The following is a 23,446-nucleotide window of genomic DNA, read 5'->3' on the forward strand; positions in this document are numbered from 1 at the left end:
GCAACAATATAAAATATGACAGGTTATCTGGATTGCATATCTTAGATATTTGTTCCTTCCTTCAAAAGTAGAAGTTTCGTTACAAAAGTGGCATCCACGCCTTCGGTAAAAACATACGAATGCAATGATGAGGGTAGCATTATTCTATGGAATATAGGGATAAGGTATTTTATACTTTCAGTTTCATTTGGGTTTAAAATAATTCTCTCCCCCAACCTTTAATGTCACAAAAGATTGATAAGTGGGAGATGAGACATACCCGCAAAAGGTTGGCCTGTCCTGGTCACAGAGGCAAAAATTTGACTTAAAAAGGATGAGTTTGACCACAAAAATCTGAATTAATCAAAGAGGGGTGTTATACCAAATAACACCGGAATTCAAATATTTCAATCTCACAACCTCTTGAGGAGTCTAATAGGTGGTAATCTATTAGGCTGTTTAATAACCTATTTTATTAAGCGATCTGCATTTATATTTTTATGTTTTTGTAACATTTCTTTTTTATAAACAAGTACTTCTTTTGGGGGCCTAGTACCTTTTTGAAGAGATTAATCACATTTTTGGACACATTTTGCTAAATTGGGCTTTTGTGTTAATTTTATCTTTTTACAGTAAACAGGCGACCAAGAACTCCTGAGGGTAAGACCTTAAATTATTCTTGGTTGTGACAGCATAATTAAGGTGTAGTGTAATGGTTTTTGGGGAGATATTACTTATTTTTATTGCTCTGCAGGTAGGTGAGTCAGCTGGATACCTGGATGTTTTAAACACACACGTACAAGTTTCGTGCACACAGATGTGGCGTTAGTAACAGGCACTATTGCATGAGAACTCCCATTAAAGTAAATTAGACTTCATTGGGGGTTTCCGTGTGATAGTGCCCCGATAGGCACTATTACAGTTTAATGAATAACCCCTATAGAACATGTTTGCCATTGTAAATATATATTATAGTGGGAAGAAAAACTCTAACTTCTAAAGTTTCAAAAGAAATAGAACTGAAATGACAGCTCTATTTCATAATATAGAAGTGGTACTAGTAGCCCAGTTTAATCTTTGTTGGGAGAGTACTTACCTTAAAAGCCAAGATAACACTGATGAAGAAAAGAATAATCACAACAAGACATGTGGGATTCACAGACATTATCTCTTCTTTGTAGGGAAACTTAGCTGGCTGCAAAGTAAAGATAAATACTTTATTATTAAGTCACAATTTGTCATGCCAGAGAATGCAGAATAACAAATTACAAGTGTCAACCAGCCACTGTTGGAAGATTGTGCCAAAACCTTTTTCTCTCTCACTGATATCAATATTAACTGTTACAAAGTCCTGTTTGTGCTCTGAACTTGCAGTATTACAAAATGTAGCACTTCATGTTTGTGATTCTGTTATCCTGATAATTAAACATGTTGTAACTCAGGGCTGTCAAACACGCAAAGGAGGGAGGGAGAGAGAGTGGGCAGAGCTTTGACTGTACGTTCAGGAGGGAGGTAGGTTGTTTGGTAGGTTGTTTGGGGGTAGAGGGAGGGGGTGGAGGGAGAAAATGAGGGGATGGGGAATAGAGAGAAAGAGGGAATGGAGGAGAGAGAGGAGAGCGGGAGAAAGAGGGGAGGGGGTAGAGAGAAAGGGGATGGGGGAGAGGGAAAGGGGATGGGAGAGAGAGAGGAGATGGAGGAGAGAGAGGGGATGGGAGAGAGGGGATGGAGGGAGAAAGTGAGAGGATGGAGAGAGGGGATGGGGGAGATAGAGAAAGAGGGGTGGGTGAGAAAGATGGGGAGTGTGAGAGAGAGAGTGGATGGAGGAGAAAGAGAGGGGGTAGGGAGAGAGAGGGGATGGGGAGAGAGAGGATAGGAGAAAAAGGGGATGGACAGGAGAGAGAGGATAGAGGAGAGAGGGGATGGACAGGAGAGAGGTGGGGATTGGCAGAGTGTGGGGATGGAGGAGAGAGAGAGGGGAGGGGAGAGAGAAAAGGGGGATGGGGAGAGAGAAGACTTATCCCCCAACTATTCAGAGTTTGACTGGCCTGTTGTAGCTTTTAGCAATTAATTCTGCTCTGACAATTAATTTGTAAGTGTGGGGAAGAACTCTGGGAAACTAATATGGGCTAAAGAAGTGTAATATTACTAATAATAACAATACAAAGAATAAGCTTCTTGTACTACTGAATGAACTCTGTGGCAGTCCTTTATCCACAAACCCCTCTTCTGTGCTCCTGATTCCATCAATTTCTCACCCATTCAATTGGCTAGGATTCAATGCCAAGAAGTCTCTGATGGTTTAAGATTGTTTTAGGGTTTAACAGAAAACTATCATATCTAGAAATACTGTATGCAATGGAAGTATTTCTATTTAGCATGAATTCAGATGTATGCATTCAATTTGTCTTGGTGTTTGTAAACTTCAGGATTTCAGAAGTACCCCTTTCTATGTTTTAATTAACTCCCCCATAGTCCATAAGTCAGTTGTGAATCAGAGGTCAGCGACCCACACTGACACAATGTAACTGCATCTACTATTATTTAGTATTTTAATATGAATTATCAAGTTGAAAATGTGTGCTCCCTGTAATCATGTGAAACATTTCCTGTACTGTCCATGGCCAAAGGGGTTTAGAGACTGCGCTGGGTAGGGGCTTCCTGCAAAGTCAACCCCGCTGCTCCAACTTTCTCCCAAGATCCAACGGGGAAGCTACAACCACATAAAATGCACATAACAGCTTTATGTGGCTGTACTGTCCATTGACATTATATGGGCATAACATAGAAAACACCTGTTAATGAAAGTTCTTACATTTCACCAGGTACTGATCGGCTGGTTTATGACACGTAATACCTTGCATATTTTTTAGATGGACAGAAAATACAGCACTATTTTGGCAAGACCCAGACGTTTGTCAATACAATTATAATGTGAGCAACCCAGCTGTAACTGGTTCTTAAAGAGAAAACAACATTTTTAGGTTATGTGCCCTTTCTTACTGTTATTATATATTTTTTCTATTGGTATTTGCACAGGTAAAGCTCTCCTTGACTAGCTTTGTTATACCTGATATGATTCCCTATCCTCCTCTCTCTAACGCTGCATTCAGAAAACTATTTGGTTTGCTTTTGCCTTCATCACCACATCCATTGAGAACCAGTTTGTGACCATCCATCTGGGATTTTATTGTTAGTGGTGTTAAGTAGTTTTTTCAACAATGTAGTTAAGGGCACAGTACTACTGTAATTTATTAATTCTTTTACCTTCTGGCCCTGCCCTAGTTGCCCATCGTATATAATAAATTATAGGTATTTTACATTACTTAAATACCTATATTGTCACTGTCTAGTGCATGGTCACTGGCTCAAAAGTGCAAGTTCAGAGGCTCAAAGAAGTCCTTCAATAACAAAATAAAAACATACCACCCAGATTAGATGCAACAGGCTCTGTTTGGTAAGTTATTCTATAAAATTCATTTTTTTTTCATTGAAGTTGTTGCCTATGTTTTATTGCACATGCTGTGTGCACCCTGTGAGCAATATATTTGATGTGTGCATGATAAATTTTATGATAATCAATGCAAAGTCGCAGTCATTCTAGACAGTCCTGCTGAACCGGATCAATCATGTTACGTTATTAACGCAAATCCAATGCACTTGCAGCAAACATATTTGATTAATAAGCATATATCACAAACGTGGTACCTAATTGATAATAATAATAGATTGTTCTTGTATAGCACTTCTAGTTTTATGTAGCACTTTACAGAGACATTTTGCAGACACAGTCCCTGAGCTTACAGTCTATGTTTTTGGTGCCTTAGGCCAGGGGAGCGCAAACTTTTCCAGCCTGTGCTGAAGCTGCGCCCCTCTCCTTCCTTCCAGTCGCGTCATCTGACGCCACGTTGCCATGGAGACGCATCACAGCGTCTGAATCCCGGTAAGTTTTTTTTGTTGCAGAGGCCTCACGCGATCCCCCGGCATTCATTTAAGAAGTAGCGCGGGACCTCTACAACAGCCCGCACCCCCCCAGAAAAATCTCGCCCAAGTTAACAAGGAACCGACAAGGGGAATTGAACCAGGTTCCCCTACTTCAAACTCAGTGCAAGTCAGTGTCGTTACCCACTGAGCCGCTCCTTCTCCCTGTACAGACAACAAATACATCAATCCTTAGTCAAATTAGCGTTTGCATAATTACTTGTTCATTGGTACAAAATTATTAATGCACAATGTGCATTTTCGTACAACATCAGTTGCTGGTTTAATTGCTAGAATAAAGAATCCTGAACTGGTTACAGTATTAAAGGGGCTGAGGCAAGTGATAACTATGTTTTATACTGAGTCTGACCCACAGGAAATTATATCAGTATTCTGGCCACTGCTCAAAACACAGAGCCAAACAGACAATGAATGTAATGTCTTACAAGTACAGTTGTTAGTTGGAATACAGTCTCCCTGTATGATATCATTTGACATTTAGCTGATCCAGTACATTTTTAATGTTAGTAGTTTAAGTGGGATGTAAAAAAGTAGGGTGGATGCAATATGTAAAAGACGGGGACAAATATCCCAGTTAGAGAACCACTAACTTTAATAAAACAGCATTTCATCCAAAATCCTATAGGTGTTTATTTTGTAATAAATCAGTTGTGTAGTATTAAATAATACTTACTGCATTCTCCCCCTCCCCCCTCACTATATATATATATAGTATCTGACACTGTGACCCTTAACTGACGGATACCCTTATACACTATTAGATGTATAAATGGTACGATAACAATATGATAGCTGTACAAGTGAATTGCAGAGTCTCTCTCTCTCTCTCTCTCTCTCTCTCTCTCTCTCTCTCTCTCTCTCTCTCTCTCTCTCTCTCTCTCTCTCTCTCTCTCTCTCTCTCTCTCTCTCTCTCTCTCTCTCTCTCTCTCTCTCTCTCTCTCTCTCTCTCAACACACACAGTACAAATGATGCTTATACTTTTATATACAATATATGCTATGTTTCAAATTTATGAACTGAATGCAAAATTATGTATCTCACAAGAGCATAGAATAATTATTTACAGCTGCTAAAAATGGCAAACACCACAATTTCCCACTTTCATATTCCCCATATTTTGAGGCCAGATTAGGAAGACAGCACTCTACAGCGCATTTATGTCAATTAGAAGGAGCTACTTCTCTCTTTATTTTAGAGTGCACAGATGCAGTATGGAGACTTGGAGAAGAAGGAATGTGATTAACAACAAACGTCATTAAACAAGTGATTTATTACAGTGCCGTTAGTGTCCGTAAGATTGGACTGATCTGATTATGGACTCATCAATGGAGTAAGGCTGCGCTTATAGTACTGGCTACAGTGACTGCGACATTGCGCAGCGGCGTAGCAAGTACATGCAGTCCGTCGCGGGTGCCCATAATGGGCGCGACGGCTGACGTCACGCGCTCGCGATCGCTGGAAGTCAAAAGATTTTGATTTCTTCAGTGATCGCCGTGTGACGTCAGCGGCACGAGAGCGGTTCAGCCAATGAGGGCGAATAGTTCACGGCCACGCCTCTGCCACGCCCCCCTCCGGTCGCCCTCTCTTGTCTCCTGCACCAGAGGAAACGCTATAGGGACAGCGACTGCTGTCACGCAGTCGTGTCGCCGTAGCTGTAACTATAAACGCAGCCTAAGAGTCTTTGTTTTGGAAAATCTTGGGTGTTTCCCTAAATAGTATCTTTATTTGCTATTTTGGGCTGACCCTGAAATAAAAATGAATCCTTTCCCAGTGTAAATAAAGCATTTTATGCCATACAATGTTACATAATACCTTTGTATTGAAATATTTGACATCATCAACCTGCCATTGTAATGGTTGAACAACCTTTATTTTAAATAGTCAAACATCAACAAAGAATACAAAAAGTAACATAAGAAGAACTCCAAGGCTATAATTTAAAATGGTTAAAAACATTCGGAGTGTGGGATTTTTATACATTGTAATCAGGCTAATATAGATATTATACCACTGAATGTTTTTATAGCATTCCCCTCTAAATCCACATCAGGTAATACATCTATTGCTATGATTAGTGGGATTACACTACATATTGTGCATGAACATTCAGTCCCTTAATTAGCTTTAGAATAAAAATTTAGACCCAGTTGAATTTTGCTGGTTCATAATCAGAGCCCACCTTTTTCTCCTTTCCCCCTTCATGGGGCCCAAACTTTCCCCCGGGCTCATACCTATTCTTCCCACCACCCAGGCTCATTCCCCCTGGGACCCAAACTTCCTGACTCCATCCCCTGCCCCCTCTGCCTGCGATCCGTGGAGCTTTAGGGTCCTCCGCCAGGCGTTGTTCTCCAGGCGTTGCTGTAGGCTCTGCGGGACTGCTGCGGGTCTTTGGCATGCCCCTCTTTTGTGGGCCTTCGGACATCCCCTCCACGGGCCTCATTTAGGCCCCTCTCAGGCCCATATGTACTCCTCTCTAGGCCTATACCTATCCCCCCTCCCCCCTGCACAGCGGCCCATACCTGCTCCTTTAATTTGTCCTGGGCTCTAAGATTTCTGTTGGCCGCCCTGTACATAATTATTCTTGGTCTGAATAATTCACATTTATTTGTTGAAATAATTTTAGTTGTGTTTAAAATTCAGTATCATAAAAGATGTTGCAAAATTAATGAGCATTTAAAGTAAATGTGCAGATAATGGATACAGGAGCATAATGAGTCCAAAATTAACGGAATACTCTAAATGACAGCACCTATTCAATATGCTGTGAATCAGTCTTTTTTTGCGCTGGAGAAGACTGTTGGCCCATTAATTTTTTTCTATCACCAGGAAAACAATAATAAATGGAACTTACCTTACACCGAGAAGCAACTGTACAGTATGTTGGATAGGGGACTTGGAAACAATTTCAAAATCCAGTGCAACTCCATAAAGACACCTCCAAGTGTGGCTTAATAAATATGGCTTCCTACAGCCCATTCATTTGAATGGTGTCTTCCGGCACAGACGGTATTCTATGTTGTAACATGTCTTAGTAAATATGGCCCTTTATGACCCATTCACTAGAATGGGGTCATTGGGTGTCTTTCAGCAAAGAAGGTGTCATGATAACCTGTCATTTTAATTTTGATAGATGACTTTAATATGATTGATAATATTAGTACTAATAATACTAGTAATAATAGTGGCATATGTCTAATATACTCTAAGTTTTACATATAAAGGGATACAAATCTAGAGTGAACACCACTGCAGAACTCACGCTGTCTGGCTCATGTTTCTGAGTACTGACATCTGAGGCAAAGGAAAGTTCAGTCCCTTCTCCTGGTTTGGCTTTTGTTGCAAAACTGAGGAAACATTGCTATGTGCATCAACAAACTAGGTTGTGAACTAAATTATACAAACACTGTTGTTTTTGTGTGTGTGATTCCCAGTGGGCGTTGGTAAATGACAGTTGCAGTATTAGTTGTTAGGCAGCTACTTTCCTTTTTTTTGGGAGTCCTTGACATACTTATTTTGGCAGCGGCATTACACATAACATCCCACATATGCATGTTACCAAGAAAGCCACAAAATGATAGATGAAGCAAAAGAGCTTTTCTGATTTCATGCGAGAGGCATTTGTCAACATTACAATTCCCAAAGAAGCTGGAGCTGGCCTGAATGAAACCCAAACATCTGAAGTAGGAAGAACGGGAAATACTACAAAGGAAGAACAGTACCTGCCTCACCCATTCTTTTTAGATTCAGTGGGTTGAACGGTTGATGCAGTATTTATCAGATGGCACAGTCTGCTCTGTAATGCAGTACTGTACACTCATTTTTTTAATGTCAATTTCCACCCATATCAAATACATGAGATGTTATTTGAGTTTCTGATACTGATTTCTTAAGCACAGAGGTTAATGTCTCCCTTAGACCTTGTTCTTGGTGTCAGTTTGGTGATGGCATTAATAGGTCAAAATGTAATGTTTTGCTGTGTGAATTTGCGATACATGGACCAGCTGGGGACAAGGTGACATTTCTGATCATTATTTATTATATTTTGCATTTTCTTCTTCTATTTCATTTTTGTGCTAGTATCATTTTCTTAGTTATTTGATGTGTTTTTCTATTTTTGCTACGGTTTGTTCTGACTGTTGAACTGCCTCATCGCAGCAGTATTGTCACCTAAGAATGTAATTCTGGCATCTCATGTTGCACTTATATAATTATATTGCTAATTCCACTTACTACAAAGATAATCAACATGTAACCATGCAGTAGGTTAAATTCACCATTTACTCTGAACAAATGTATGCACAGAAAATGTAATAATTAAATATGTACACAATAAAGACGCACCAATATTAAAACAATTACACCGGCCTGAGTGTCTACGTGTCAAACGACAAACCCACAATTTAAAAATCTGCTTTTATTCAGACTATACTATTTATTTTCGAACTTAGCGAGCTAAGCAAAATGTTCCTGGTAGAATTATATTATTACTGTTTAAAGCTGTGCCAGTATTCACTCATGACAAGCATTGGAAGAACAGCCAAAAGTATTCCATTACTTCCACATAAAGAAAGTATCTGTTGGAATTATAAGTGGTTATTAGGCCTGCATGAACAGCAGATGCTGTTTTTCTAAGAATTGGGAGTACCTATATTTTTTTTACAATCCTGGGAAACATAATCACATAGGCACAAACAGTATCTGGGGCTGAAAAATGCATACAAATATTAGTCGTCTATTTAAAGCAAATTCTAATAGGTAAAATACACCCTCATGTTAGTATACAGTAATACCCTATCGGTACCTCAGTCATCTAAAGGAGTTGAATGAAAGGGCCAAGAAACATTCCTCAGTCCTGCCACATAAAGTACAGTGTGACTACTCTTGATTCATACAGATGCAGCGGCCGTTATTCGAACACTTCACGCGGTGTATACCTCGGAATACCCATGTCATGGCGCGGGATTTCTTCCAACCGTACCGCCTTAAGACGCGAGTGCAGAAAATGGCATTTTAGTATTCTGGTTTTTAAACACCTGAAATTGACACAGTAGCACAGTACTGTACACATTACAATTCATTCATTTCATTTCATTGCACACAAAGAAACAGAATCCATGAAATTCAAACAAAGCAACCGCGATAAACACGGTTGCCTGGGATGATTGGCCGCATTAATGCCACGTGGAATACAGCAGCGCACACGAAAACGGCTCCGTGATTTGTTCGAATAACGGCCGCTGCAGCCGTACAACTGCATGTTGTGTGGTCAAGTGACTTAGCGGGATAATCGGAATTCTGAGCATTTCTATCTAGGATTTTATTCTAACCTGAAGCGGGGGAGCTCCGTGGTTACCCAGAAGTCCAGAGACCTCCCGGTTCTGTAGAAATTTGTAGTTTTTTTGTGCTGGTACCAACACAATCAAATGACAAATATGGCCCCAGACTACAAACATGGTCACTGGGGTCACCAATACAAAGCTGCTACATCATCTCCCGATACCGTGACGGCTTCTCTATTGGCTGCCGGGCATAGTCCTGATACCAGCAGCCGTAGTGCTCACCCAGCATTCCTGGCTGGACCCCTATAAAAAACAGGCGTGCTGCTCTTGAATCGAGGGGTCCCTGGACATTGGGGGACCGACCATCGATGAGCACAGAGGAACCCCTACATTCAGGTAATGGTAAAAAAATTCATTATTATCAGGGAATGTTTCGTTAACATTTCTAACGACAACTGTGTGGTACTTTTGGATGCCAGAAGAGTGCTGATTGCTTGCTGTTTCATGCGTCTGTAACTTAATTTCTAGAGAAGCACGAGATGATGATTTAGGGGAGGGAAGTGACTTTCAAGACCTGCTTTCTTAGATGCCATGGGGGGAATAGCAAGATATAACCAAATACATGTAACGGTTTTTCTGAACCGGCCTGACCCACCCAATCTCCCATTGGCCCCTGTGGTCTAACCGGCCCCCATTACAGTGTGGTAGTGTCTGGTGGTGCACCTGTTGGCAACAGGACTCCTGAGTCTCCCGCATGATGGTGTGTGGGGAGAACCCGTCCAGACAGGCAGCTGAGGTAGTGTGCTGAGTCCTACCTAGTTCCAGTGCAGCGCCTCCACCTCATCAGGGTCCCTTCGGTCACTTGGGGATGGTCCTGGTGAGGAACTCCTCGGTGGTGCCCCTCTCTGTACATTCACTCCACACACGTACACGAGAGGTTGTTCGAATAAGAGCATCTTTATTGATTGAAGTGGGCTAGCTGCCCCACGCAGTAGATTCTCTAGCCACTCATCTTGAGTCAGTGCTTCCCTTTGAAAGGTGAGATTCTCCTTTAATAGGGATTCCCTATCCCAGCCGGGATATCTCTACCCTGTGCCAGGTCCCTGGGCACAGTCTCCTTGCAGCTACTATAACATAACCAGTAACTCAGACTAGGATTAGAACTTGAACTCCTCCTCCTCTTAGCTGAACTTGTACTAGAACTACTTTTTGACACAGTGCTGTGCCTTATGTACACTCTGGAAGCTGACACACCTCTGACATCACTAACCATGGAGTCAGAGCATGTGACCACTCCCATCCATACACAGGGCACCCCACCAGGGTGTGAGGGCAAACCTCCATAATTACTGCTGGCATGCCCACAACTTACCAGGCCTTACTGTCAGCAGGAGAGATGACTGTAGCCATTTTACATGACCGCTACACATATATAATAATAGTACAATGCTCAACATACAGGAGAAATATCTCCAAGTGGTTCCTAAACCTCTCCTCATGGACCCTGGCCAAGCACCAGTTTTTAGTGATAACCAATGCACTTGGTCACACGTGAGTTCACCTACGGTAGTTTACATATGAATAAAATGTTTGATGGTTGTCCCAGCAACCTGGTGTGGCCAGGGGTCCCTGCGGAGAGGTTTTGGAACCACTGCCTAAACAAATAACAACACAGAGTACAAAAGGCGTTGCTGAGCAAGACTTTTATGGATATACAGAATGTACTTGAAAACCAAATCCCCGTTGTGGCACCATAAAAAAATGTCACTCCATCCAAATCTGCCCTTTCTCTGGGGATTCCCATGGGAGATGTCCTCTGTCTCTGTTAGGTCATATTTTATGTTGTAAAGGAAAGAGCAAAACGACCTATAAACACATTGCATCATTCCTTTCTTTGGAAGGCAATAGCTGTCAAAAAGCCTACGGACACATATTTAGCAATGTGCAAAGTATACAATGTTAATACACATGTTCTGAGGATTCCAGATAGAACATGAGAGGAAAGAACAATTGCATTGGGATTTCAAATGCTCAGCTTGGCAGGGCGCTAAAAGCCTATCCCACACAATTTATGCCAAGCAGATATAAGAGTATGTTGGCTGAGATCCATGTATAAATGAATTAAAAAAATTCATTATGAAATGGCAATAAGATAAAAGCTGTCAGCTTTGGAATAAAAAGGAACATGGACATTTATCTTGATAAATGAAAACACGTATAACGTATGTAACTTCAAGTGTTATGCCAAAAACACTTGTCACTATTTCAAGGTTAAATAGCATTTTACGATTCTACAGATGCAGTCTCCAAATCTGTTGCTTAAGCCTGGCACTCCCCGCAATAGAACCCAAGCCACACTGTGCAGTACAGGTAGGGAGACTTAATGGCCCATTGGATTAACACAACAGGGGTCCCTGCATTTGAATAGGACTCTCTCTGTGTGAATCCTACTGGGCTGCTCCTGTCTGTAAGACACGCGCAGTAAGAGATAGATAGAATCAGTCACTCTCCCTATGAGCCTCTAACAGGTGATCGCGGGGATTTTATTTTAATATAATAACATATTATTGTAGCAGGGTGGGTCCGGAGCTGAACCGCATTAATTTCAGGTCCGGTGACCCTCTGCTTCCAGAGCTACAGCCCCCGTTATGGGGCGTCAGTATCCCAGCAGCCGTGTTTAAATTCTCCCTTGTCACGGCCCATGTGATCGGGAGATTTAAACAATGCGGGGGGGGGTACCAGCACCTCATAACGGGGCCTGCAACTCAGGAAGCAGGGTGCCCCTGGACCTGAAATTAATGTGATTCAGCTCCGGAGACCCCCCACAACAATAATATGTTATTAAAATAAAATAAAAGCAGCTTCATTACCTTAGCAGCAAGCTGCTAAGGCAATGAAGGGATTACAGAGTACATGTTTTATTCGGGGTAGAGGGGGTTAGTCAAGGGGGTAGTTGCCCCAGGGTTGGTGGTTGAGCCTATAGGGAAAGTTGTGGGTGGAGTTAACCCCGTCATTACCTTAGTGGTAGTAAACGCTATGGTAATGAAAAGGTTAACCCCTCCCACTACCCACCCGAGGCCTAACCACCCACCATGGGGACAGTATTCCCTTCACTCACCGCTCTACATCCAATAAACATTACACTACAAACACCCCCCGCCCCTCCAACACATACAGTACAGCAATGGGCAAAATTCCTAAAATCCATATCTGGATAATAGCTCATTTGCCCATTAAAAAATAAAACATTACTAAAACATTACCCAGCCAGCATATAGTAAATTAAAGTTGCACGGACCCCTGCCAGAATAAAGGTCGGCCTAGTCTCCCACGTCTTCCTCGTCTTCAGTGGGCACCAACAGTAAAATAGAAAAACTAACTGCTGGCCACAAGCCCCTTAATTACCTTAGCGGTTATTATCCAATATTGTAATTAAGGGTTTAACCCCCCCTCCCGCTACCCACCTGGAAGGCCTAACCATCCTCCCTGGGGCAACTACCCCAACCTCCTTTACCCATCAATTGGTACAGTGGTACACCATGCCCTCTGGTTTGCCACTATAGCAGTCAATGGGCAAGCTACAAATAAAAAACAAGCAGCAAATAAAATACATTACATTTCAAATGAAAATAAAATGCCCTTAAGCCAACTGATTGGCACAGGGGTACACAATGCCCTATGGGCATGATTTTCCACTATGTCAGTCAATGGGTAAGCTGCAAATAAAAAAAAACAAGCACCAAATAAAAGACATTGCATTTCAAATGGAAAAAAAATGCCCATAAACCAATTGATTGGCACAGTGGCACACCATGCCCATAATATGAGCATGGTTTGTCAATGAGCAACCTAAAAAAAAAAACAAGCACCAAAATACAATACAATACATTACAATTAAATAAAAAGAAGCATTTATAAAAAAAAATGCATTGCTTGTCACTGTGCTTATCTATAACCCAAAAGGGGCATAGATAAACACATTGGCAGTCAATGGGCATTGTAAAAAAAAAGCAATTAAATAAAATACAATCAATGTCTTTCTTACTTTTGATGTCTTTACCCTCCGAATCCGACTCCAGCACAAACCTTTTGACCGATGACGCAATGCTCCTCAACACCCGATGATCCGTTGGTAAGTTCTTCTTTGCCTCTTTCTTCTTTCTTTTCTTCTTTATTTCTAATCCAATTATGGGCGGATGTTGTCCCCTCGTCTTCTTGGCTTCAAATGAGATGGGGCATGCCTGTGACGTCACATTTGAGTGTCAAATGGTACACCCCCAATTCGATTGGATGGTGTACCATGTGACAGGTTCCCCCCCTTTTTTTTTTAAAAGGATGTGACATAATCAAACGGGAGGGAATCCAGCCAATCAGGAAGGATATTCTTACCTCTCGTTAAGATGACATGACCAGAAATAAATGGCTGCCATCACATGATATTCCAAACAATCGGATTGGGGGTTTGATACCTCACATGGTACAACCCTATTTCGATTGGTTGGAGTATCATGGGACATTTTAAAGGGATGATGTCACATCCTTTAAAATAAATGGCTGCCATCACATGGTACTCCAACCAATCGGTTTGGGAGATATACCATGTGGGTAGCGAGAGGGGGGTTAACTCCTTAATTACTAGAGTGGTTAATAATCGCTAGGGTGATTAAGGGGTTAGTGGCCAGTAGTTATTTTTTTTATTTTACTGTTAGTGCCCACTGAAGAAGAGGAGGATGGGGATGGCATTCATCCAGGCAGGGTTAAGTAGAACTTTAATTTACTATATGCTGGCTGGGTAAAGTTTTGGTTATGTTTTATTTTTTAATGGGCCAATGAGCTATTATCCAGATATGGATAATAGGGATTTTGCCCATTACTGTACTGTATGTGTTGGGGGGAAGGGGAGTGAGGTTGTTCAATGTATTATATTGATGTTTGTATTGTAATGTTTATTGGGGCAGAGGAGGTGGATGAAGGGGGTAGTTGCCCCAGGGTGGGTGGTGAGGCCTATCGGGTGGGTACTGGGAGGAGTTAACCCTTTTATTACTATAGCGGTTACTACCGTTAACCCCTCCCACAACCTTCCCTGTAGGCCTAGCCACCCACCCTGGGGCAACTACCCCCTTCCCTCACCCCCTCTATCCCCAATAAACCAGGTAGTCTGGCTTAACTCCTTCATTGCCTTAGCAGTCAGCCACTAAGGTAATGAAGCTGCTTTTATTTTATTTTAATAATACAGTATTGTTGCAGGGGGTCTCCGGAGCTGAACCGCATTGATTTCAGTCCCGGGGACCCCTGCTTCCTGTGTTGCAGGCCTCATTATGGGGTGCTGGTATTCCCTATTGTTTAAATCCTGCATTGTTTAAATCTCGAAAACAGGAATACAGAGCGCCCTGTCCCAAAAGTTATTTTTTCTTCTCTGAATTGTGGTTATTATCTCCCTGCAGCTCCCATTCTCCTGTGATCTGCGGATCACTTCAGAACATATAAAATAAATAAGGGGCGCAATAAAGAAAACAAAGAGCAAAATGAATACTAGTAAAGTCACATTTATATAAGAAGCACACTTAGTGCTTACAACCTTAAAACATCAATATAAATCAGTTAAGAAAAAAACACATATAAGTGTAGTGCACCGCTTAATGACAACCACAGAGGATAAGATCCTGTCAAAACAGAACCTCTCAAACCCAAAAGAGTCCCAGATCTAAACAAGGGAATCAGTTCTATCTGCAGATGGTGTGTGCAAAAAACTTAACTTAATGGTTGATATCCTTGTGGAGTCATAAAAATGGGTACACGGCAGCTTGCGGATCTCTGTCGACACGGGGTCACGTGCTGTGTACTGACGTCACCTCTACGCGTTTCGCGCACCAATAGCGCTTCATCAGGGGATCCCTGTGGTTGTCATTAAGCAGGGCACTACACGTGTTTTTTCTTCATTGACTTATAATGATGTATAATGTTGTAAGCACTAAGTGTGCTTTTTATATAAATGTGACTTTACTGGTACTCATTTTGCTCTTTGTTTTCTTTATTGCGCCCTTTTTTTGTTTTATATTGTTTAAATCTCCCATTCACGTGGGCGTGACGCGGAAGAATTTAACCACGGCCGTTGAGATACAGCACTCCATAATGGGACCTGTAACTCAGGAAGCAGGGTGTCCCCGAGACTGAAATTAATGCGATTCAGCTCCAGACACTCCCTGCTACAATAATATGATATTAAAATAAAAGCCCCACAATTGCATGTTTGAGGCACGCAGTTAGAGGGACTGATTTCAGTCTCTCTTACTGCGCATCTCTTACAAACAGGAGCAGCCCAGTAAGATTCACACAGTGGGAGTCCCATTCAAACGCAGGGGCCTCCGCTGTGTTAATCCGATTGGCCATTACAGCGTGCTAGCGCTGGCGACGGTGAGTTGCAGAGTGTTTGGCTTATTTCCTCCAATGGCTGGTGAATAAAGTCAAGACTGCATCTGTATACGGCAGACTTAAACCTGCACACATTTGCAGATTAAATGTGTTTACTTTGAAGGCACTGTATAGATTTAATGTTGGTAAAATTAAATATTTGCCCTGCTAACACTGGTCAATTTTAATCTTACCTGTAAATTTTACATACGCCCATAATTATATCCCTAATTGTCCATGAAATGTCTGTAATTTGAATGTATAACCTCTGTTCATTCAATGCAACTATGTATTATTATAACTCTGGCATTTCATGTCTGACTCTTGTGTAACAAAATAATTGTTTTTAATTGTAGTTGTTCTCAAACTGACTAACATATTGTGGTGCCCTCTTACGTGGAGTCGTGTTTTTACTTAAAAAATTAATTAGGATGATAATGGATCACTGAAGCCACCAAAATAACATAATTCTGTCACATCACCTCAAAAATATCCCATCTTGTGCCCTTTTTACCTTGTCACCCATTCCACCTTGGTAAATAGCTCCTTAAAGAGATCTATTCAGACTTCGGGGTAATGTAAGTCTCATTGGCAAGACTTGCAAGAGTTGGCCGAGTTCTGAATTAGCAGGTCCCCTGGAGCTGTTTGTAAAAACAAAATCCCTGGCACCAGAAAAGTACCGGAGGACTGCTGCTTTAGAGCATTTGGATTTTCAGGGGTGAGGTATCCTGGGGCAACATTATCCTAGAGTATCCTAAACTATCCTGAAGCAATTTTAATGTACTGGTGCTTTACTATGATTACTTTTATGGGCAGTCAAGACATCAAACAGTCAAGACAATCTACATTTCTCACAGTAGTTTCCCCAAGAATGTTCTAGTCTGTGATTACACCCATCATAACCTTACTGTGTATTCTGGCAAGTGAAAGATTTACCAGCTGTCGAAGATAGTCCTGAACAGTGTTTGGATAGACAAGCACACTGACGGCAACCAACGAGTTGAGGGCAAAGTCGAATATCTGGTAGCAGAAAAAGGGGATGATCCAGGCAGCATGTTGCTACAAACACAAAGAAAGAAATCACGTCAAAGGTACTAATTAAAATTGGAAATGCGCTTTTATGGGATTAGTTTAGAAAAAAAACCACTCAAATCAGAAATTAAGCCAGCAGATACAATGAAAACATTGGTTATGAGACAAGCTTGTAAAATCTTGCACAAGTGCAGTTACCCACATACATGTTTGGCCTATGGATCAGAGAGGTACCACCAGTACAAGGCAGATCAGCAGGGGAGCTGGGGTGCTGTCACTACTAAGTTAGATAGAGATGGGAAGGATCTCTGATATGTGTTTACTTGCCGCAAGCATAACTGTGTACTGGAATAGCTGAAAAGAAGGAGTGCCGATATGTGGTCAGACCATCTGACATACTGTGCTGCAGGGTTTCGCGGCACACTTTCTATCAGCCGAACACAATACAAGTTTATCCTGTAAATTGGCATTTTGTTGGCTCTACTGGGCATCAATTAAGGACATATACATGCTACACTATGGCGTGTTTCTTTCCTTTTTGTATGTTTTACACTAGGATGAACTTTATCCACTAAGAGGACATACAATAAGCAGTACCCAGGATTGGAAGCATCTCATTTGGAGTACACTTGTGGACTTTTGTGGTGGACATTAGTTCTGTTGAGTTGGCATTCATTGATTGCTTATTGTCATGTTCAAGCGCCGGGGATACATTTTGTATTTGCTTATATCCATGTAACAGGTTCCTAGAGAAATTTGTAATTGTTTTCCCCTAGGCAGCTCCACCCAGCCTAATATCCTTCATCTGGGTTATGAGTGGGTAACATTAGCATCTGTTGACACAAACACATTTCATTAATTTAACTTTATTCTGTGCAATATATTAGATCTAGCGCTTTTCATTTTAGGTTTTAGTTAGGTTTTTTGTATTACCATATAACAGAGAATGAAGGATATATGTAAGTTTATATTCACGACTTTATTCAATTTTTTTCCTGACATTTTTCGGGGGGGGGGGGGCTTGGGACTGAAATACGTACTTACTGTAATATGTAAGAAAATAACATGAAACCCATGGGTAGATTTATCTTTAACAGGTTCTGCTGAAAACAAAAGTACATCTGTTTTTTTTATGTCTATATTGGGAATATTTGTGCTATTAAACATTTCTAGCACGAAACACTCTTCAGCACTCATGGTTACGAATCCAAGCCCTCACCTTGACATAGGCTGCTATTTGCAGCTGAAAAGTTGGTTCATTTGGCACATTAAATATCTTTATTAAGCAAGTCCGTGTGCCTGTTTCTCTCCTTATCCTTTCTGGTGATTTCTCAGGGACCTAAGGATTCCCTTCTGTTATGGAGCACCGGCTGATAAGTATCTTGTGATATTTTACAGTACTGTATGCCTGCATTACCCTTCTCATATTCAAACACATTCAACACTGAAAGGGTTAAAGACATTGCTAGTTTGGGACACATGATCTGAACCAATGCACCACCACTTGAGAAAAACACGCATTGAGATGGACAGCCAGTAGAAGCTGGTTGGCCTGACTAACTAAACCCCTCTTATGGCAGACCAAGGGACACAGTGGGTTTAAACCTGCAAAGGCTCCCAATACGAGTTAAGCAAATCAGTATTAAAAATATTCAGCACACTTGATTTGAACAAATATCTTCCAAAAGGTTCAATGCCCTAAAATAAATTCCTGGAACCAAAGTTAAAAAAAAAATTGTATTCTAAAATATTCAATGGGTTAAAAGTTTTTAATTGGCATCTTTCTGAAGCAAATATATGATATGTTATCTACTCCCCTTGATAATCAAATGTTTTTGAAAGCTTGTACAATCAATTTTTAGCTACTCTGTCTTAACAGCACTAATTGTAGAACTTTGTATTTTCTTTGGTGAAGAGAGTACAGGGAAAACGGCGGTGCATCTGCTGCTGCTGCTGAAGATTGGAAACCACAAACTGCAAACCACAAAATATCCTAGATGCAAAAATTTATTTTAGGGCATAGTAACAGCCAAAAAGGACACTCTGACGCGTTTCCCGTGGTATCCCACGCTTTATCAAAGATAAAATTTTTGCACCTAGGATATTTTGTGGTTTGCAGTTTGTGGTTTCCAATCTTCAGCAGCAGCAGCAGATGCACCGCCGTTTTCCCTGTACTCTCTTCAATTGTTTCTTGGTAGGAGCACGCAGGACAGGACCAGGATATCCCCAAGGTCAGCAGTGAGTAATCCATTTACTTCATTTATGTGATCAGTCCTACACACGGTTACCTAGACCACCACATAAGACTTACCTATATGGCTAGTGGCATAATCTATGGGAGTGTGTTTAACATTGGACTATCTGGAATCCTGAGTCTTATGAACTGTCCTATGCTATGAAGATGTTTATATTTTTATACCATGATCAAACATTGCCTACTCCTGGTTAGCATCACAAGTGGGAATTAACCCTCCCCTTCCCTTCCATATTTTCTTTGGTGGAAAGTTATTTTGATGCCCATATTACCCAAACAAACTAAATATTTAGGACACAAATGTCTTGATCGGGGCACTGTAATAATAAAAACATTCAATTTGGGTGATGGAATCTTAATAAGGAGGCAAAATTTAAAAAAATTACCAGTTTTGTTTTCAGCCTTTTACTGTACTGTATATGGAATTTCATGTTGAAAGCTCAAGTCATAAACAGTACTGCATAGACAGTGAACCCATTATTTCCTGCAGAATAATAGCAGCCATATTTTTCTATTCCACCCCTCCTACCACCCAAAAAAAATATTTTTCAAGCCACAGTACCAAGGAGTACTCTCATTCTTATTATTGAATATGGCGAGAGCTCACGATTCTCTCAAACTTTAATGCACGGGTTCCTTAGAAAAATTGGTTCACTTACACGAGTTCAGTTTATTTGAGCTGTCAAGAATGATACATTAATTTTCACTTAACACACCTGTAATTTCTACAAGGGTGAGTAATCAAGCATCTATTTCAGTCATATTTAGACATCTGTTCTTTAAAAGTACTGTATTCTGCATTCTCTGACTTATATTTACCTTGTATGCACCATAAGTTGCCATTGCACAAATTAGAATCATTAGGAGTGAAATTGAAGTAGCGATGCACATATCTGAAAAAGTAACAAAAATAAATTATTGTGATCAACTGGAACATGTTAATATGGCCTAAGCATACAGAAACAAAATGGCTTCTACTAGACAGCTAATGTCTCACACCTCTCTACTTTACAATCCATCAAAACGCTGCCGCCCGGATCATCTCCTGCTCTTCTAGGCACGTATCTGCTTCTGACCTCCTGAACTCTCTCTCTCGACTTCCTATTACTCTCCGTTTTAACTACAACATTCGCCTTTCTTTTAAGGCTCTACACTCCTCTGCACCTCCATATATCTCAACTTTGATCCATCGCTACAGCCCTATTCATCTCTTGCACTCAACCTAAGGTTGTGTAATCTTTGCACGTTCTACAGCCCTCTCCCATCTTAAACCTTTTTCCCTAATCTCCATGAGACGCTCTTCCCCTGAATATTCGTCAAGCGCCTTCACTCTCCACATTCAAAGCCAAATTGAAAACTCACCTCATAAAAAAATGTGTCTCAGTAAATTATCTATGCTTCTACTACAAAATACTACGAACTCCAGCTGCATTGACCTTCCTTGACTGCACTTTAAATAATGCACTTTGACTCCTACTCTGTCTGTTAGCCTCCCAACATACCACTTAGATTGTAAGTTTTTCGGGACCGGGTCTCCCTTTGCCTTATGCGCTTATCCCCATTGTTTGTCATTTATTTACCTTGTATTGTAATTCTGTCAAGCACTGCGTACATTGTTGCCGCAATATAAATAAAATGATACATATATATACTACTCTGGGCCCTATTCATGAAAATTCGTTATTTGGTCGAAACTCGTGCTGAAATATACCTGCGCAAGGCAGCGCCTATGTCTATGTTGCGCCATTTTCGGTAACGTGTGCCTGCGATGAGATGAGGGATTTATGCAGCAAGTGGGAGGAGTAAGTGGCGCAGGCCTTTGTAATAAAAACTGTACGGCTTGCATTACTTTTCTTGGCGGTTTCTCCCTTTGTTTTCTCCATCACCTTAAAGGGGACGTCAGTCTTTTGTTGCTGCCCAAAATACTAGCGCAGTATGCACCAAATTCTAAAACAGTAGGAATACACTTAATAAATATGTCATGTTGCTATTTACACAACTGTGTCAGCGCACACATACCTGTTGATACAGGTGCGCCGACGAGTATTCTAAATCTTGCCTTGGAAAATATGGGGCAATCACCAACAAGACCCAGGTACATGCTGGGTACATGCTGCAACAGTTTGAATGGGACTGCCAGGGACCCCCGCTGTGTTAATCCGATGGGCCATTAGTCTGTCTGCAGAAATGTCACTGAAATGTTGCAGCATGTACCCAGCATGTACCCAGCATGTACCCAGCATGTACCCAGCATGTACCTGGGTCTTGTTGGTAATAGCCCCAGATTTTCCAAGGCAAGTTTTAGAATACTCATTGGCGCACCTGTACGTAGAGCCCAATGTTTTGCTAAATCTCACTAGAATCACATTGTTATGCAGACAGTATAACGTTTATTATTTTATAACTACAGTACGTGCTATCCAAAATAAACCTGTTCCTGTCTTTCTTAAAAATCTCAGTCATATTATTATACCATGAGCACATGTTAGATTTGAAAGAATTAAAGGTCATCTGCAAAATATAAAGGATACTTTAGGATGGTAATGCCAATATACAGCTCTGTGGAAACCTAGAGCGATCTGTATCAAAATGGTGCAATTTGCTCCAAAGCATGGAGTAAAAACTAACATGTGCGTCAATTTGTGCAAGTGACATATGTCTGAAGTCTGTATAAAAAAGGGAAATGGTTTGTTAATGTTTGGACTGAGCCATGTTGGGGCAACCCACTCTGATTCTGAGAGTGTATGGATATGGAACATTCCACAAACATATCGGTATTAGCAAGATTGTTCTAAACCAGGGGTTCTCAAACCTGTCCTCAGAGCCCTGAGGCAGACCAGGTTTCTACCGCAACTACCCAACCTTTTATTCATATTCAAAGGTTAAATCACCTGTTTGCAAGTGCATTGTTTATTCCCACAATTTGCTTGGGAGTACTTTTCTTGTTTGACATGGTGAAAAAAATGTAAGGACAGGAGTATTGCCCAAAAGTTACTTAGAGGTTCTCACTATTTAGTGAATAATCCACAAAACATCTGGAAGCCCCAGAGGCCCCCAGCTACACTTACATCTGGATGTTGGCATGGTAAACCTGTAAATTAAAGCAGTGGCACCTGAACATGGGAATGTGTATGTGTCTCCCTGCTGTGTCATAACAACATAGCTCTTATGCATTGGCTCACTGGTTATGACATTGGACCTTTGGTAATGTTGCTTTAATGCAGAAATGGGCACCATGAGGCTGTTGACCTTTTAACCGTGTCCCCTGCAAATGGACTCATGGTTCTTAGCTTTACAAACGTTTTAATTCCTTGAAAAACAACCAAAACGTTGATATGACATAATAATTTTACGCAGACGTGATGTGATAATGCTTTGTATTTGATATTGAGTTTGTGAGTAATGCTCGTAGTACACACAAGCTATGTTCTATGTGCTATTTTCAGTACCCCATGTTTCTGTACTTACTGGCATCATCCATAAAGTCTAATTCATTTCTCAGGTCGCTGTTTGGAAGGTTGTACAGGTCAGGATCAGCAAGGGCACTCAATAATATGAGAAGGACCACTGAATTAATGATCTATGAGAGAAGACAATTGTGGAAGGTCAAACTGAGCATCATGGCGTCTAGCTTGAAAACATGCATTATGGTGTTAACGGTCTACAAAATGTTTCAATCCTAAAGTTCATTTTTATTAATTTATCTGTGGGTTTTAGTTACAGTGATCAATCTAATTTTATAGCAGTGTTAATTTAGTTTACAGACAAAGAAAATGCCAATTATGTGCTAACAAACTCATAAAATGTAATGACAATTCAAACTGGATAGAAATTGCTGTGAGTGCAATCCTTTTCCCACAGATGTGGAAGTTTAATGGTTATGATATTGTCAATGTATGTTGGATGAAAATAAGCTCCAGGATATCTAATGGGGAAAAGGTAAATCAGCATTTTAGAACTAACACTAATGTCTTACATCTTGACCGTGAGTATACTGTACATTAAATAAAAAGGAAACATTTCTAAATTGCCTTCACATCTCTGAAATGTTTAAGGAACATATGGAAATGTAACGACAATTAACACATACCTTTAAAAATGGGTGTTTTGAGTTGCTGTATCAAAGTGAAGGCAGACACAAATGGTTTGGTAAAAACAGTAAAAACACCTCAGCCAAGTGAATGGATTTACAAGAATAAAAAAGCATTACAGCATATCTATTGAGATGTTTTCCAATAATAATAATAATCTGTACAAACTTACATCTCTATTAAAACATTGTAACTTCCTAGTGTCTTTATTCACGCCTATAACTAAATTGGGGACAAGGGATGAGATCTTCCACTGTATCTTTCCAATGACCCATAACATGGAAGCTAATGAATTATGGATTTTGTATCATGCACATGGGCAATGAGAATCCACTCAAATTACTCAATAGTGATAACAAAGTGTTGTATTAGGCTAAGTTAATTTATTAAACAAATGGGCA

At 40.7% G+C, this 23,446-nt stretch overlaps 1 protein-coding gene and 1 long non-coding RNA gene across 2 annotated transcripts in view; one reads left to right on the forward strand and one right to left on the reverse strand.

Moving 5' to 3' along the window:
* LAPTM4B (lysosomal protein transmembrane 4 beta) overlaps positions 1–23,446 on the reverse strand; it is a 93,281-nt gene that overhangs the window by 13,590 nt on the left and 56,245 nt on the right. The window contains exons 2-5 of the mRNA XM_075582669.1: positions 22,423–22,534; positions 19,774–19,847; positions 16,605–16,727; positions 1,076–1,174 (exon numbers count right to left, since the gene is read on the reverse strand). Of these exons, the coding sequence (XP_075438784.1) occupies positions 1,076–1,174; positions 16,605–16,727; positions 19,774–19,847; positions 22,423–22,534 (408 nt within the window). The remainder of the gene's footprint in view (positions 1–1,075; positions 1,175–16,604; positions 16,728–19,773; positions 19,848–22,422; positions 22,535–23,446) is intronic.
* Positions 1–23,446, forward strand: part of LOC142480363 (uncharacterized) — a 54,334-nt gene that overhangs the window by 9,875 nt on the left and 21,013 nt on the right. The window lies entirely within an intron of this gene.

The sequence above is a fragment of the Ascaphus truei genome, chromosome 2 (genome assembly GCF_040206685.1).
Source record: "Ascaphus truei isolate aAscTru1 chromosome 2, aAscTru1.hap1, whole genome shotgun sequence".
In the NCBI taxonomy this organism is placed as follows: Eukaryota; Metazoa; Chordata; class Amphibia; order Anura; family Ascaphidae; genus Ascaphus; species Ascaphus truei.